Source organism: Argentina anserina, chromosome 2, assembly GCF_933775445.1.
Source record: "Argentina anserina chromosome 2, drPotAnse1.1, whole genome shotgun sequence".
Lineage (NCBI taxonomy): Eukaryota > Viridiplantae > Streptophyta > Magnoliopsida > Rosales > Rosaceae > Argentina > Argentina anserina.
The window spans coordinates 27,954,646-27,972,311 of record NC_065873.1 but is presented as its reverse complement, the minus strand read 5'-3'; the positions used below and the strand labels follow the sequence as shown (position 1 = coordinate 27,972,311).

Here is a 17,666-nt window from a genome sequence, read left to right as displayed (position 1 = left end):
GTTTACAAATTGATAGTCAATTTATTTTTGGTTCCAATCATTTGTAACTTCTGGGTAGTGAGAATGAGAGATATTAGGGTATCTAAATTAAAGAAACTCCATTATTTTTCTAATTAAGTTGAAAAGGAAACAATTGTAGGTGCAAATAAATTTTACTTGTGATAATTTTACTATATCACAAGTACTGTACTAGTGCTTACCATTTTACAGGGGTGTGATGTTCATTGCTACAACTAGTTTTTTATGAGTAGAACTCATAACATTTTTATTTCCGAATGAGATATTATATGCACAACCAAATAATATACGGTGCGATGTTTTGACTCAACTCAATCATCAAAGTAAGTAATTAAAGATCTAAAATTGTAATTATATGTAATTTCAAGTACTTAATTATTTTGTAAGTATTTCTTTTGTTTTGTGAACAGCGAACGGCAAATCATTTGGGAACTGTGGCACCTAACCCCCATTCTGGTGCACTTTGATAGTGGAAGCACTAAAATCCCACATATATGTAATTGGACTCATCTAGTTCCATAGTGATGATTTGTTTTATTAACAATAGGAAATATTTTAAAAGTAAAAACGGAGATGATTTTGGATGTTGTCTAGTAGGAGAGTGTAACTACGTGTATTTCTATTAAAATTTTGTCTTATAGAAATTGATTTAGTTGGAAATAGGGCTGAATTTAACTTTGTTTTAGTTGTAACACTCTTAACCGGTACAACTAAAATAATTTTATTGTGGAACATCCGTATACCGATTTTAGAAATAAAAACTAGCATGCTATTGAGTGCATTATGAGACCTATAAGCTTAGTAATTTGACAAAATCTAGATATTTATATTTAATTTTCAACAAAATTAATGAAGATGAGCATTTTCTTGCTAGAAACACTCAATCAGTTTGGACCATTTTAAATGAATTCCCATGGCATCATCATACGAAAAAAGAAGAAAATTTGAGAATCCCAACCCAACCCCAAAAGCGAGATGCCAATTAATTAGTCAACCGTATTAAAAACCACCAAATGTCCAAACCTCATCTCCTTCCCGTTGGTTTCCACATCTCATTTTACCACGCAAAGGCTATACCCGTCATTTCCCCTCCCCCAAACCAAACCCTCACGGGACTCGACCTCCCCTACCCAATCCCCCACGCGCGCGTGGGCACCTCAATCGCCTAGTGTGTGGGTCGCGTCGGGAGGAGATGGGCCCCACACCTCCAACGCCCCCCTAAGCGCGAATATAAATGACGCTACTGAGAGACCCTTCTTCCCTCTCATTCCTTCACTCCTCTCCTTCTCCATTCTCTCTCCCGAAAACCCGGACCCGAATTCCTGACCCGATTCGGCCTCTAATCCTCATCTCCCCTAAACGTCGTTCTCCCACCATGACTCTCTCTAGGGTTCCCGCACTATAAAAATCCTCCTTCGCTTTTCTTATTTTGTCACAACCGAAAAACAAGTCTCTAGAGCTCCGGTGAGCTCCCCACTCCGCAACCATGAGCGGCGGCGCTAAGGCCATCAGCCTCGAGGAGATCAAAAACGAGTCCGTCGATCTGGTATAACAACACTCTCTCCTTTTCTCTCTTCTCTCTGACTCTGCTGCATGCGTTTGGCTAGCTCTGGTAAAACGAAGCCAAACGCTGTGAGAATTTGGATCTATGTGAAATTTCTGGAGATTTTGTACTGCTTTTGGTTTGATAATACTGTTGTGTGTTTGTTATGGTTTTCGTTGATGATGATGATCAGTACACTCGTCGTTGTTTTTCAGTCCTTTTATTCTCCGGCGAATATTTTATTTTGTTTCTTTGTAATTTTCTACTATATATTCTCGCCTCACCAGACGGAGGTTTATTTTTGGATTATTATCCGTAATTTTTTTTTTGTTATTTGTTTCTCTCTGCGGCGGTGACTGTTTTAGTTTTTGACAGTCAGTTATTTCGGCCTTGCCGTAGTACGGTCACACACACGAGCACCTTTTTTCAGGTTCACACCATCGGAAAAAGTTAAGGCCAAAAATATTACTGGTGGGCCCGGAGGCCCGTGTTTACGGCCCAGATGCCTCTCTTTGGCTTAAATTCCAAGCGTTATTTTATTTTTACCGAAATAAAATCAAGAAAAAAAAAACAAAATGAAGAGGTTATGATTTTGCTTTTGTTTTTTTAGGAGTGTGGGTGTGATACGCACCCGTAATTCACACGGAATCAGCGGCTTGACAACACAAGCTGATTTTGCTCAGAGAACATGGCTGACTATGGGAATATTAAATGACTTATACGCGCTTCTTTGATGCCCGTGTTTCATACGCGCCTCTGTTTTAAATATTTCTTTAATTTTTGGTTGTTCATTTTATATATTGCAATGTTGTGTTGATGGTGAATTGAATATTTCCATTTGTGACCTGGGACTGTGATATTTTCTGTTTTGTTTCCTCTTTTGTTTTGGGATTTGAATGTTCTTGGGTGAGTACCTTCCCTGTACCTCATGTGTGCTTTGATATATTAGGTAGCTGCAATATTTATTGTTGGCAATCCCAATATAATTTCATTTACTTCATGTTGGTTTTTTAGTCAATGTGCTTGACTATTTGTCCCTACAATCAGTCTGCACATGATTTATTTATTTTTTTCTAATTTCACTTGAGCTGCAAGCTAAATCAGATTTGCATGTCTGTTTTGTAAATGGATTGATTGTTTTCATGGTTTTGGTAAATTTGCGGTTAGTCTACTGTTGTGGAAATGAGCTTAACCATAGCAAATTAAATCGAAATATCATACATCTGGGAGTGTTGTGATTGAAATAAGTCATTCTGATGTAACATGAGAAATTGTAAGAAATCTGTTGGTTGCATGCATTTAGTCCTGAACTTGGTTATATAGCTCACTTGTGTGTGTGCATTTTCTGTGTACAGGAACGGATTCCAATTGAGGAAGTTTTTGAGCAGTTGAAATGTTCAAGGGAAGGGCTTACCGCCGACGAGGGTCAGAACAGGCTCCAAGTTTTTGGGCCGAACAAGCTAGAGGAGAAGAAGGTATGTTTAGTTATTTGTTACAGACAAATGTTCTCTTGTACATGTTGTTTAATTATTTGAAAGTCTGGTTGTAGCATATGATAATTGTGTCTCTCTGAACAGGAAAGCAAAGTACTGAAGTTTTTGGGGTTCATGTGGAATCCCTTGTCCTGGGTCATGGAAGCTGCTGCTATAATGGCTATTGCGTTGGCAAATGGTGGTGGAAGGCCTCCAGATTGGCAGGATTTTGTTGGAATTATGGTCCTGCTGATTGTTAACTCTACCATCAGCTTTATTGAAGAAAACAATGCTGGAAACGCGGCTGCTGCACTTATGGCTGGTCTTGCTCCTAAAACTAAGGTAAAGATGAAAATGTTAAGCTTCATGATATATGTGTCTTGTGAGTATTCTGCTTAATATGTTTTTGATCTTTTTAATGGCTTCATGACATAGGTCCTTAGAGACGGTCGATGGACTGAGCAGGAGGCTTCAATTTTGGTACCAGGAGACATAATCAGCATAAAGTTGGGAGACATAGTGCCTGCTGATGCTCGTCTTCTTGAGGGTGATCCTCTGAAGATTGACCAGTCTGCCCTAACTGGCGAGTCCCTTGCTGTTACTAAAAATCCTGGAGATGAAGTCTTTTCTGGCTCAACATGTAAACAGGGTGAGATTGAAGCAGTTGTCATTGCAACTGGGGTACACACCTTTTTTGGTAAAGCTGCACATCTTGTGGACAGCACCAACAATGTTGGGCATTTCCAGAAAGTTCTGACAGCAATTGGGAACTTCTGCATTTGTTCTATTGCGGTGGGAATAGCAATTGAGATTGTTGTTATGTACCCAATTCAGAAGCGCAAGTACAGGGATGGGATTGATAATTTGCTTGTTCTCTTGATTGGAGGAATCCCCATTGCTATGCCTACTGTATTATCTGTCACGATGGCTATTGGTTCGCACAGGCTTTCACAGCAAGGTGCCATCACAAAGAGGATGACTGCCATTGAGGAAATGGCTGGCATGGATGTATTGTGCAGTGATAAGACTGGGACCTTGACCCTGAACAAGCTTACAGTCGATAGAAATCTAATTGAAGTGTTTCCCAAGGGTGTGGAGAAAGAGCATGTAATCCTTCTTGCAGCAAGGGCTTCTAGGACTGAAAATCAGGATGCTATAGATGCTGCCATAGTAAATATGCTTGCTGATCCAAAGGAGGTACTCATGTCTCCTATCTACTTAGGTGTCCGGCTTCTTTAGTTCGAAGGCTTTAAGATACTTTTATTTGATACCCTACTTAATTTGGCAGGCGCGCGCTGGTGTAAGAGAAATCCATTTCCTTCCATTCAACCCTGTTGAAAAGAGAACTGCTTTGACCTACATTGATTCTGATGGGAACTGGCATCGAGCTAGCAAAGGTGCCCCTGAGCAGGTAATGACACCTTACACTCAATTTATGGTATTGAGCTATTGTGTTCCCCATAGATGAATCCAATATTTCTGATCCTTTATGACAGATATTAGAACTATGCAACTGCAAGGAAGATTTCAAGAGAAAGGTTCATGCTGTCATTGATAAATTTGCTGAACGCGGGCTTCGTTCTCTTGGGGTTGCAAGACAGGTTTGATATATTTTACCTTCAATTCTACTTGCTGCTGAGTTGACTAAATTCCCAGATCTCATTGCTGTTGTCAATTCTCCAGCAAATACCCGAGAAAACTAAAGAGAGTGCAGGAGCACCGTGGCAGTTTGTTGGTTTGTTGCCGTTATTTGATCCTCCTAGGCACGACAGTGCAGAAACTATCCGCAGAGCTCTCAATCTCGGTGTGAATGTGAAGATGATCACTGGTAAGTTCATTTCTCCATGATTTTTGTAGTATACCATCAGATTTTCGTACTTTTTCTTTCCCCAGTTTTGGTGCTGTGGTGTTTGGGTCATTGTATATAATTTTGCTCCTCATTGCGCAGGTGATCAGCTTGCCATTGGTAAGGAAACTGGACGGCGGCTTGGTATGGGGACAAACATGTATCCGTCTTCTGCATTGCTTGGCCAAGACAAGGATGCAGCCATTTCTTCCCTCCCCATTGATGAATTGATTGAGAAGGCTGATGGATTTGCCGGAGTATTTCCAGGTGTGTTCTATTGGCTCTTTGTTTCTTTGAATGTTTAAATTCTACCTATAGTTGTTTCAATTGGCCATACATTAGTAGATGTCTTTTGGCCTTGGTAATAGCTTCATAATTTATCCCTTTGTTTTCTGTCTGTTCTTTTAAAATACCTTTCATTTTTCCTAAAACCACTTCTGCATATTGTAGAGCACAAATATGAAATTGTGAGGAGGCTACAAGACAGGAAGCACATTTGTGGAATGACTGGAGATGGTGTCAATGATGCTCCTGCTTTGAAAAAAGCAGACATTGGAATTGCTGTAGCTGATGCCACTGATGCTGCTAGAGGTGCTTCAGATATTGTTCTGACTGAACCTGGATTAAGTGTGATAATAAGCGCAGTACTTACAAGCAGGGCCATATTCCAGAGAATGAAGAACTATACTGTTAGTAACCCTTAATTGTCTTTGCAGAACTATACAAATAGATTTTGATGAGCTCTTTGAATCATGCCACTCAACTTCTTCTACTCTGTTTTGCAGATCTACGCCGTTTCAATTACCATACGTATAGTGGTATGTGAATCGATATTAGATTTTCAGATGTTAGTGTTGCTCATTGTATCTTATGCTTTGTCTATTTGTTCTTATTATGCTATACTTTCTGGCAGTTTGGTTTTATGTTCATCGCTTTGATATGGAAGTTTGACTTTGCACCTTTCATGGTATTGATCATCGCTATACTAAATGATGGTAAGACAATTGTTCCCCCTTTATACAGTTTACCATTCTAAATTAGGGGGATATTTGGTCTGATCTTGTGATTACTGTATTTTTAGGTACGATCATGACAATATCCAAGGACCGAGTGAAACCATCTCCAATGCCAGACAGCTGGAAACTGAAAGAAATTTTCGCTACCGGCATTGTTCTTGGAGGTTACATGGCCTTGATGACAGTAGTCTTCTTTTGGTTGATGATAGATACAGACTTCTTCCCGGTATGTTTAACGTGCTCGAGTTGTTCAGGAAAAGCATATTTCTCAATTTTATTCTCATTTTAAATCTCTCATCCATTATGCAGGATAAATTTGGTGTACATTCTATAAGGAATAGCCCTGCTGAAATGATGGCAGCATTATACTTGCAAGTGAGTATTATTAGCCAAGCCCTTATCTTTGTCACAAGGTCCCGCAGCTTTTCCTTTCTGGAACGCCCTGGACTTCTCTTGCTTGGAGCTTTCATCATCGCTCAATTGGTAAGCTTTTTCACAGCCTTAGTACTTTACATAATTACTGTTTTTGACTTTAGCTGCAAGAGTATTCTTTTATTAATGCTGAAAACACTTTCAAAGACTATTACAGTCACTTGTGTTTTTTCTTATCTGTGATACAACTAGTATTCTGGGAAGAGCATTATTTGAAATACGCATAACAAGTTTTAGTGGGTTGCTTTGACATCTTTGATATTTGTTTACGATACATAAGTAGTTACATTTTGAATTTGGCAGGTGGCGACTTTGATAGCGGTCTATGCCAACTGGGCTTTTGCACGGATAAATGGATGTGGGTGGGGATGGGCTGGTGTAATCTGGCTTTTCAGTGTGGTGACATACTTCCCTCTCGATTTTCTTAAGTTTGCAATCCGTTACATCCTTAGTGGAAAAGCTTGGGATAACCTTTTGGAGAACAAGGTATATGTTTATGATTTATTAGTTTAGAGACGAAACTTTCCCCAGTATTATGTGTTGATTTCAGTTCCTGCAAGTTACTTTGTCATTATTTCATATATTCTCTCTCCCTGTTTACAGACTGCTTTTACTACAAAGAAAGATTATGGAAAAGAGGAGAGAGAAGCACAATGGGCTACCGCACAAAGGACCCTACATGGTCTCCAGCCACCTGAAAGCAGCAACATCTTCAGCGACAAGAGCAGTTACCGGGAACTGTCAGAGATCGCAGAACAAGCCAAGAGAAGGGCCGAGGTTGCCAGGTAAGCATTTTGGGTTCTATCAATGTACCCTGTTCAGATTCTTGAAACAATTGTATTTATCATTTATCATTTAACCTGACTCACATAAATCTATTTGTGGCATAGAAGCTGTTGTAATGTTGCTAAGTGGATTTATCTTACTGTTGTTGTTGCAGGCTCAGGGAGTTGAATACACTGAAGGGCCATGTTGAGTCCGTTGTGAAGCTGAAAGGGCTCGACATAGACAATATCCAACAGCATTATACAGTTTGAGGAGAGGAGCTTTAGTGGGGAACAAAGAGGCCAAGTGCTTCGATGATGATGATGAATCAAGACTTTAGTAAATTTGTGTTTAGATTAGAGCTAAAGTAATAACCGTATGAGAGAGCTAAACTAGTGTACTAGTTTACGTTTTTATGGTTACCTATTTGGCAAGCCAAATAACATGAATTACAGTTTTCGTTTTTGCTCATAGATCGTCTTTCAGTGCTGCATGCTTTGGATTATTAGTGTACATACGGATTTCACCTTCTGGATTATTACATTATCAATGAAATCGGATAGAAGGATTTTCATTAGCAATTTTTGTAGTTCTCTCTTCCTTCCAATTAGGAAGTACCCTGTTTTCTGAGCTCTTGTTTTCAAGATTGACATCAGAAGTTCCTTGAAGTTTTCTTAGCTAGTAGACTATAAATTTCTTATGATGCATTAGTTTACAGCAGTACAATCGCGTCTAATTTCACCTTGTTTTCCAGTCTTTACTCCCACTCTACCAAGCTTTGTAATTGCAGCCACGAATGCATGCTCAAAGGCTGTGTTGTTTGCTGCAAAATAGTTGACAATGTGCCTTGTTCTGGCGTCGGTAAACAAACACTGATCAGAGGTAAGCAGCCCTCTTCCTTGCTGAAGGTTCTTGTAGTACATGTTATCGAACCTCTGCGGCGTTGTTGGGTCCAGAGTAATCGCAGTTCTCGGGTCTACATTCTTCGGACACTGTCTCCTGAGGCTCATTGCGTAGTCCACATTCATCGTCGGATCAATTCTGTTCTTGCTCTTGAAGTTGTGTATCCGGTGGCCGAATCGGTCGCAGTGTGAGAACCCGATCGTATGAGCCCCGGAGAGAGCAACGAGATCGGTTATGGAGAGACCATGCTTGGCAAACATAGCTTTCAGCTTGTCCACTCTAAACTCAGGCTTAGGAAGATGCTTGCGCACACTGGTCTTCGTGGACACCCTTCCATCGAGTCTCCCCAATTCAATTCCATAGAATGGACCTCCACTCTGCACCATAGAGTAGCTAAAAACGTTAAAAGGTCTCGGAGTGGTAAAAATAGTGATTGAATTCATGATGATGCAGAGTGTTGGAAAAGAAGCATCTCCCTTTTCTAGGAATGAAAGAAGACAAATTTCTGTCCAAATGGTGAAGACTGAAGTCTGTGAATTGGCTTCGACACGAAACCGCACTACGTGTGGAAGTGGCTGTGCATGAACCATTATCACTTTGGACCCTAGCATATTCATTTTGTGCCCCTAATATATCATCACTATTTTACCAAAACCCCTTTACTTTTGGGGAAATTCTGTCCTACGCAGCTGCATATGTGTAATCCACCGTACACACTTCCAATAATTACTTTTGGACCAATAATTATCACCTTCATCACCTAAAGCCCTTCATAAATGGTGACATATTGAACTACCACATGGCATATAGGTTCGATTATTGGGTCAAAACCCTGGTAGAAGACTAGAAGTAAAGGCTTTCATATCATATTAGACTATCATTATCTCAAATTATTATGTTAATAACTATTCTAACAAGAGCAACCGCATTTCTAATGTATATAATCTCAGTTGATCGAGCTGATATTATTGGTTTTAAACTATGATACAGTATGATGTTGGACGATGACTGAATGTGAAGGAAAGTTTATGGAAATGAATGATGGTATGCTGAGCTAAACGGAAGAGGATATGAGAAATTGAGAATTTTTGATTACCAGTGATATAACATCTCTTGTGGCCATGGCAAGAATGTCAGCGCAAGAAACCTTGTTCCTACAGCCAGCCACTCTATCAACAGCAGCCTTGGCTTTGATCACCGTGTCAAACCCGTCTCCGGCGAGTGACATGTCATCCGGGTTGTCCTTCTCCGCCGACTTGTTCCTAAAAGCTAGAATCACTGAAGCATCACATCCCTATATACACACACATCCAAAACTCCCACCTCAGTTTCATTTGCATACCATCTTCGATATGATCACAATTACAAAATAAGCAGATAGATAAATAAGGTTAAAGTTGTTTAGGACAGAGAGACTTACCCGAACAAAGCAATCGTGGAAGAAGAGTCTGAGAGTGCCTGGTGCAGTTGTAAATGTCTGCTCAAACTTCTGTTTAACTGCGGCATGGACAATTGATTCGACATTCGGGCATGTGTTTCTGTAGTGATCAACTCTAAGCTGAGCACTAGTTGTGCTCAGAAGAAGAAGAGGAAGAAGAAGAGAGAGCAAAGGAAGAAGATGGGAATTCATTGTTAGTGTAATTAAAAAGTTGAAGAAGTTGGTTTTTCTCTTGATTGCACTGTGAAGTATAAATATTAAAGCATGATGGGGGGTGGGTTGGATCTACCTATAAAGAACCTCTAACAAGAATTGGGATAGTAACTGAGGCATGGAGCAAGCAAGGCAATAGTAAAATTAAACCCCATAAAGGAATGTCTGGGTGAAAATTGAAAAAAGATGGTGAGTTTTGAAAAACTAGCTACTATGACAATTGGCAAGCATGCTTGGCCTAGGTAGTACCCTATTGATTAAGATGTTTGGCTGGTTTTGGGGGTTTCCTAGACCCTTTGTCATGGTCAGTTGGTCACATTAAAGTAATAAATTGCTTCATTGCTTTAGTGGGAGGATTGTGTCAAATCCATTTTGGACTTCTGTATCTCTTTTTTTTGAAATGGACTTCTGTATCTCTATGCATTGAAGTTTATGCTTGGCACATGAGAAGCAGATAGGATTTAGAAATCTATAAAGCCCATAATCGCTCCAGAGGAACAAGCATTCAAGCTAAATTTCCAAATTTGCTATTGCAGATCACGTTCTCTGGTGCCTTGTGGGGTTTTAGGGACAAAGTAAGTGTAGGGATTACATTAGTTACCAATAAAAAGTGAGAGCTGAGAAGTAGCGCACTAGTTCCCGCTAACTTAAGTTTCATTTTTCATAAGAACAGTGTTGATTATTGTAATGTGGCAACTCCAGCATTGCCATATGGATTATGGGATGACCGAGAATATAAAATAGGATTGAGAACATGTACTGCTTTATTTGAGGATTTGAACTTTGAAGAGCGCAAGCTTCCTCACATAGTTGAATCTAGATCAGATTCAAAAGTTAAGTTGTGTTCGTGTTATGCAAATCTTGTTTGAAAATTGAGACTTGAGAAGTAACAATGCATACGAGACCATTCAAGATTGAGACTTTTATTTCAGTTTCGGCCTCTCTCCTTAACCTCCCGCTCATCCTCTCTCTAAACCCAAAAATCAACACTTTTTCTTGTCTTGTTGATGTGGCAGGCTTTGATCGGCATTCGGGTCTAGCATTGCTGTTACTTTATTAGAGAGCACGGGACGGCTGGAAATTGGCCGATCCTTTTAATATGGAGCAGCCCACAGTACTTGCTTGGAAAATCTACAATTCCATGTACAAAATTGAAGTTCTACAAATTAAGCAAATAGTACCTCGCTGTTCACACAAAGTTATCAGGATTTCATCGTCGATTTATAAAAGACCAAATGATGCTGCATTATGTTGAATGGAATCCAAAAAATGGAAACTTCTTTGAAATACTATAATAAAAAGTGAAAAGAAAAAAAAATCCGAGCAATTGCATGATGGAGGAGCACGAGCTCTTACTCGGTTGATTCATGGAATTGGTGAAAATTAGAGTGAATCAAGTAAGAGACGAAAACGGATACCGACATGGAATCGGCATTGTGGGCATAAGTAGAAATCCAGAGTCAAAATCCTTAGAGCAAATGCACCGCAGCTTGCCCCTTATTTAGCCCAAAATGTGGTGGATGAGTTTCTTGTTGCCCGATCAAAAGTCTGGTCGATCACCTCCACTGGCAGCGTTTGCCATCTCCTTTGGTCGACCAATAACCATTGTTTTGGCCACATTCCTTCTCTCTTTCCAGTTTTAACCCTGTATAATATAAACCTTAGAAGAAATTGTGTACATAATGTAGACTAAAAGCTCTTGCCTCTGGCGCTGCAAAAAAGTGGCAAAGCAAAGGCAATTTAAGAGGCAAAACATCACCTCTTGCCTCTGCCATTTGACTGTAGCGATGCATTTGCTCTTAAGCAGCATATCATCGAACGCCTGGTGGGCAGCGAAACTGCATAGTAGCCACCACGGCGTCCTCATCCTCTTCCATCGATTCTTCTATCGTCTTTTCTCTCTGGAATGACGAAACCTAACCCAGTAATACCATCCAAATTTTGGAGCCAGCAACTTGAAATTGCTGATTCCCCCATCCCTAAGCATAGTCATCCGCCATTGTACTACTCAACGGTTCATATGTCCATAGTCACACTTAAAATAGTACCAATGTAAAAACGACATGTCGTAATTTTTTTATTATGCTACATACCACACGGCTATCTTTCTTAGAATCATAAATCACACCCATAGTCACACTTGCAACAATTGTACTGCTCTTTTTTTTTTTTGGACAGTTCAGAATGTTTGGAAAACACAAGTTACATGCACAAAAACATGGTTTCCTGCAACATCAGCTAAAACTACTGTGAACTCTATCCTTGCTCATCTCACCTTCATGGTGCTTTTCAAAACACTCAAGACCCCTGAGTTAAGATGCTTGCAGAAGCCTAACTGCCTTGCGCCTCAGCCTCAGTCTTCCAGCAACACTGTCTGCACTTGGTTCAGCCACAAGAATAAGCTTTTTCTTGAGCTTTGAACTTCCTTTCGATAAGGTACTGACAGCTATTTTCACTTCCTTTGGTGTGCTGAGGGATCCAAAACAAAACTTCTCAATATCGCAGCAATCGTGGATCTGGACATGTTTCATTAGTGGCCACTTGAAATTGTATTTGCCTCGTGAAAAGCTTCCGAGACGTGGCAGATCATAAAGTTCCAAAAGACGTAGCTGAGGGAACATGTTTTCATCCTCTATTTCTTCACCCTCTAGTGCTGCTGGTACTATCTCTTCAATCTTCTTGCAGTGTTGTATCTCTAGTTTCTGGAGCTTCACGAGACCTCTGGCAATTGAGGGAGAGAGCGGAGTTCTCGAACTCTCACAATACCAAATTAATAATTCTCTAAGATTCTGAAAGGCTTGATGAGATTGTTTGAAAGACACCATCTTGTTTATTTGTGTCCCTTGATTTCCTGACTCAGAAGTTGTTAAAGCAGTAGCATTCCATTCATCATCGATTATCAATCTTCTAGTTTCAAAAGTCTCCTCCAGTGAACGACAGTAGGACACAAATATGTGCCTCAATTTCTGCAATTTGCTATGCATATGTGTTGGTACCAAATGCGGTAGTTCGCCACAACAGTAGACCTCTAGCGACTTTAGTTCACAAAAGGATTGATCTGCTGAAAGCTGGTTGCTCCATATCTCTTTGAACTTCATGCTGGAAGTGATTATTTCTGACAGGACTGGGAAGACAACCTGCATGCAAATACATCACAGTTTACAACAACTCTGTTCTTATATTCAGTTTATAACTACATCACAATTCACAACTTCATCACAGTTGACATGTTTTAATGATTTTTTCAATGCTTGTTAAGATTTAAATTTGACGTGAGATTTGTCAATTTAGCAAAGTTATATTTGCCATGTCACATGCCAAAATTTGAATTTGACCAAAAATATTTGGCATCTCTATTGGAGTCTTGGAGATGCTCTAAGTGAGCAAAAACTAAAAAAAAAAAAACTAGCGACGGTTTTATATTCAAGGCCTATGAATGAAGTAGTTAAAATTTGAGCAATAAATCTGTTACGGCGAAAGAGGAGAAGAACAAAAACCTTGGTGTCGAACAGAGGTTTTCTGATGATGTCATGAGATTGTTCCCTGCTCATGTCTTCTGGTAGCCTTTCCGTCCCCTTGGAAATATTTTTTCTTAGGGAAGTGAAGTGTGGTAGATGATCGACAGTCAACTGTGTCAGACTTTTGAAGTTGATCACTTCCTCATCATCATCTTCAAAGGCAACAACCTCTTCCAAGGAGGGGCAGAATTCTACTTTTAACACTTGAAGCAGTTCTAGAGTGTTTCTCATTACACCCCATTCAGATCGATTGTTGGTCTTCTTCCAAATATAGGTCAATGCAGGCAGATCTCTTAATCTCAAACTCCGCAGTTCCTTGAGAGACCCTGTTGGCAGCTCACCGTGAAAAATCTCTTTCAGCTTATCTGCAGACAGGATCTCCAAGGAATTCAAGAGAGGAAAGATGGCGCTGCTGCTATGTGGAGTAGCAGTAGGTTTCACAAGTGTCGTGGTATCAATAAGATACTCCACAGAGGTCCGGAATGTAAGATGCTTCATCTTTGCAAAATTGACTGTTTTTAAGACATCCAGAACTTGAAGTTGAGTCCCAGTCAATTTTAAATAAAAAAAGCTGGCTTTCTTTAGCAACAAAGTGATTTCACGACCCACAGTGCTTGCATCGAGATCATGAACCCTCAAGTAGTTGCCATCATGGTAACGGATCATATATTCATATTCATTTGATCCTATGGAGATCTTAAATCTTTGGAGGTTGTTAAAGAGAGTGGTGGCTAGATTGAGGGGTGGTAGAACAACTTGTAAAGTAGTCAAACGGGTCAAGGAAAGCAACTCTGCAAGTAACCCGGATTTCCAGTCCACTTGTTGTCCGGAGGTCTGCCTTGGTATCCCCCCATCCAGCAGCTGCTGCACTCTGCAAGTTTTTGTTTCGGTGGAGTCTTGTTTGTTATTCACCCAATCCATGGCCTCGAAGCTATTCCACATGTACAATTCTTCTAGTTGGGTTAAACTTGATATCACACCTGGAGCTATTGCTTTCAGATCGTAACAATCCGTCAGATCAAGAACTTTGAGATCAGACAAGTTTTTAAATGTTGATGGCCATTGCCCGAGTCTCTTACATCCACGCAAACTAAGAATCTTGAGTAACCTCAGCTCCCCAATTGCAGATGCATCAAACTGTACATCACGCCAGTTTTCTAGAAGCAATGACTGAAGGTTTTTCAGACCTGCAACTGATGTCAGTAGCGTGTCTATTGACTCAAGTGACAACGAACTCACAAACCCCCTGGAAATTAGTAGAACCTTGAGATCATCTTGCACTCTATTGAAAATTGTGGGCGGCAGCTCCGATACACTTGCACTCTCTAACAGTAAAAGCACACAACGCCCACCAATAATCAGCGACTTGCAAACAGCAGATGACTCGGAAATAGGCCGGCCCATCAACTCCAGAAGTTCCTTTGTGCCCTTCAACACAATTCTCTGTTCATCAACTCCATGGTCATCTTTCTTTAGTACAAACCCTCCAGAAGAAGCTGTATGTAAGGCAACATCATGCACCACATCATGCATCCTCAGATGCTTCGGGTCAGCATCGATGCCTGACAATAAAAAGCGACTTTTGAGTTTCTTCACCAATGATTCCACACGGTCTCTTCCTTTAACCATTGAATCAGTGCCCTTAAAGAGCCCGAGCCCGAGTCCATATCTTACTAAATCTTCAATCCATATATCAGCGCTCTGTTCAAATATGCAACACATCAAAAAACCAGATTTGGCTTCCGGACCTGGTAAACTCTCGTAACAGAACTTTATTGGCCCGTACACATGTTTTATCACTCCATCAACGTTTTCTGGGTTCCCATTTCCGAGTTCCACCAGCGCATCAATCCATATACCAATGCTTTCACCTTTCAGTGCAGTTCCAACAGTTGAAATTGCAATCGGCAGCCCATCACATTTCTCCAAGATCTTTTCTGCTACAATATGCAACTCCGGATCAGATAATTGGATGCAACTTCCTGCTCTCTTCTTAAACAGACTCCAGGCTTCTCCATACGGCAAACTATGAATGGGGGAATTCTTCCTTGTGTCCATTTCCTTGAAAAGATCTTGTTGTCTTGATGTCACCAAAACTTTACAACTAGGAGAAATCCCTATCTGCAACAAAAAGTCTGGGGGTGTCGTCCAAACATTGTCCAACATTACCAAGATCTTCTTGTGGTCTTGAGATAATCTTTCACGTAGCTTAGTTGCTCTGGGACCTCTCTGTTTTACGTCCTCAAGTAGCTTGGCGCCCAGATATTCTGCAAGTGCACCTTGAATCTCAATCACGTCATCGGCGTTGTCATTAGATTCCTTACAGGATGCCTCTATATACTCATCAAACAGACGCTCTTCCTATGCTTTTTTATGAACTTGCCCCAGCAATGTCGTCTTCCCCATGCCTCCCAAGCCGCATATGATAATCGGATTGATTTGATCCCCCTTCAAGGCTTCCATCACAGCGACAAAGGTTGATCTTCTCGAGTCAAAATACATATTTTTCCCCTCGGAAGCGAGTATCTGTTCACGGTTTGATGCTCCTGAGGAGCTGGCTCCTTCATGGAAGTTGGTTCCTAGCTGAGTAGTGTGTTCTGAGGGTTGAAATTTCACCTCTGGGTGAGGAGCAGGATGCGCTATAGTCCCCATATCTTTAGCACAAAGCTGATCAACCTTCAGAGTCATCTTCTTGGCTTTCCTTCCCAAAGAGTGACGGGACTTCAAATTTGGAAGCCAACCATTACAGCACGCTGCCCTTGCTGCTACACTTTCTTCACTGAAAATTGTCTTCTTTTCTGTTATGATCTCGTCCAGTGTTTTAAAACGCTAAGGCGTACCTCAAGGCGTTTTTCCGAGAGTATAGAGTCTTAAGGCGTAAGCGTAAAAGGCGTAAGCCTTGCAACATAAAAATAATAAATAAACTTATTTAAGTGTAACTATTATTCTTGTACATATTACTTGAAGAATAGCTTATAAAACACAACAATTGTCATGCATACATATATTAAGTAAAGTAGCAAAAGTCTAGAACCATACAATTCAAAAGGTTTACCAGCATAACTTGATCTACTGTAAGTCCCGCAATTATTGACGAGCTAAGTTGAGATCGTATGGTGATTATTTTATAATCTCGGTGATTAATTCAGTAAATGCTCGAAAATATTATTTGTGAGTTTCGATTAAGTGAATCTGTTGATCGAAGAGCATGATATTAAAGTATACGTTACGACGAGAACGTAGAAATTTTCGGAGAATTTTCTAGGTTCCAGAGTTAATATAATAAAGTTTGGAAATATAAGGAATGTATTTGGAAAATGGGAATTAGTTACGGTGCGATCTTAGCCGTAGAAATTGATCAATTAAATCCTAGCCATTGGATCAGTAAATTGGCTATGATTAATATTGGAAAGAAAAACAAGAAGCTTCATTTTATCCCAAAAACAGATTGAGCTCCCGAGTCCCGACCTTATTCCTCTGCAACCCAACGACCGCGCGACTTCCCGACATGATTCCGCCGCCGTCAGGCTGTCTCCGGCCAGCGCACCAGTCCGTTGTGACCTCGTCCTCTCTGTCGTCCTCCCCATGTCATGCCTCGACCTACCGCCGCCGGAGAAGGGAGAATCGAAGAGGGGAAGCACCGACTGTTCTGGGTTTTCTTCCGGTGAATTTGCAGCGTTTTCCGACGTCTCTGACCACCGATTGGGTTGTTCATGGTAAAGATTCTCATCTTCACTTCGTGATCTACGTGTTTGTGTTCTTAGTTTATTGAATTGATGAAGTTTTGATCTCTTTGGGTTCTGTGATGCGGCTCCTCTCCTGTTTTTTGCGCATTAGTGCGCGTTTTTTGCGCTTTTTGTGCCTTAGTGGAACGCTTTTTGCGCCTGTACACCTTTTTCAGAAAAGCGAGGCGTTTTCGACTAAGTGTTGAGCTTTTTAAGCCTCAGGCGAGCCTTGAGGCGAGTTTTTTAAAACATTGATCTCGTCTACATCACCGAGCCAGCGATCAACTCCGGGACCAATAGCCAGTAAAGCATCCCTTGCAGATTTCACATGCAGCTTCACTCCATTTTTTTTGTCAACGAGATCCTGAACCTGCTTGTGGGACCTCCGATGTTGCTTTTGTAACAAAACATATAACCCAACTCTTGCCAAGGTATTTTCAGTGTCCATTTTGCAACCGGCACAACGCCTTCTGTAACAACCAGGTCTACCATTTCTCACAGTACCCTTTTTCTGTCACCAACGGAGTGAGTAACAAAACAATTCAAGTGAGAAAAGGAAGCAATTGCTGAGAGAGTAGTAAGAATATTCTGAAGAAAGGAAAGGAACAACCAGAGTTTTTTGTTTTTGTTTTTTTAACAGTGGTTGAGGATCGGATGAAGATTAAAAGTAAGAAGCTAGAGGAAGGAAAGAACGGAAGAAGACATTTTTTCTACCAATGATGCAAGGAGGAAGACACGAAAGAAAGGAAGGGAACGTTTAAGAGTTTTTTTTTCTTC

At 40.5% G+C, this 17,666-nt stretch overlaps 3 protein-coding genes across 3 annotated transcripts; 1 reads left to right on the top strand and 2 right to left on the bottom strand.

Annotated features, from left to right (window-relative positions):
* Positions 1–1,299: 1,299 nt before the first annotated feature.
* LOC126785025 (plasma membrane ATPase 4-like) lies at positions 1,300–7,565 on the top strand. Its single transcript, XM_050510598.1, has 16 exons — positions 1,300–1,564; positions 2,917–3,036; positions 3,139–3,375; positions 3,469–4,230; positions 4,322–4,444; positions 4,530–4,634; positions 4,717–4,861; positions 4,982–5,146; positions 5,330–5,568; positions 5,665–5,697; positions 5,793–5,874; positions 5,961–6,121; positions 6,205–6,378; positions 6,631–6,813; positions 6,931–7,112; positions 7,268–7,565. The coding sequence occupies exons 1-16, from the start codon at positions 1,505–1,507 to the stop codon at positions 7,362–7,364; spliced, it is 2,868 nt and encodes a 955-aa protein (XP_050366555.1). The 5' UTR covers positions 1,300–1,504; the 3' UTR covers positions 7,365–7,565.
* A 134-nt stretch (positions 7,566–7,699) lies between these two features.
* On the bottom strand, positions 7,700–9,702 carry LOC126785026 (peroxidase 16-like). The gene is made up of 3 exons (XM_050510599.1): positions 9,416–9,702; positions 9,092–9,289; positions 7,700–8,372 (listed from the first exon to the last, which is right to left on the bottom strand). Exons 1-3 carry the CDS (start codon positions 9,623–9,625, stop codon positions 7,800–7,802), a joined length of 981 nt encoding a protein of 326 aa, XP_050366556.1. The 5' UTR covers positions 9,626–9,702; the 3' UTR covers positions 7,700–7,799.
* A 2,094-nt stretch (positions 9,703–11,796) lies between these two features.
* Positions 11,797–17,381, bottom strand: LOC126784323 (disease resistance protein At4g27190-like). The gene is given in 4 exon segments (XM_050509792.1): positions 11,797–12,783; positions 13,144–15,993; positions 17,155–17,276; positions 17,279–17,381. Coding segments are annotated over 4 exon segments (3,900 nt in total). The 3' UTR covers positions 11,797–11,958.
* Positions 17,382–17,666: the final 285 nt, after the last annotated feature.

Bases quoted from the DNA above. Each gene is read 5' to 3' on its own strand.
- LOC126785025 (XM_050510598.1), top strand. From the start codon at position 1,505: ATGAGCGGCGGCGCTAAGGCCATCAGCCTCGAGGAGATCAAAAACGAG. The intron at 1,565-2,916 runs GTATAACAACAC...TTCTGTGTACAG, and splicing joins AAAACGAGTCCGTCGATCTG to GAACGGATTCCAATTGAGGA. The intron at 4,862-4,981 runs GTAAGTTCATTT...CTCATTGCGCAG, and splicing joins GAATGTGAAGATGATCACTG to GTGATCAGCTTGCCATTGGT.
- LOC126785026 (XM_050510599.1), bottom strand. From the start codon at position 9,625: ATGAATTCCCATCTTCTTCCTTTGCTCTCTCTTCTTCTTCCTCTTCTT. The intron at 9,290-9,415 runs GTAAGTCTCTCT...GTGTGTATATAG, and splicing joins TCCACGATTGCTTTGTTCGG to GGATGTGATGCTTCAGTGAT. The intron at 8,373-9,091 runs GTAATCAAAAAT...TCTATGGTGCAG, and splicing joins CAAGAGATGTTATATCACTG to AGTGGAGGTCCATTCTATGG.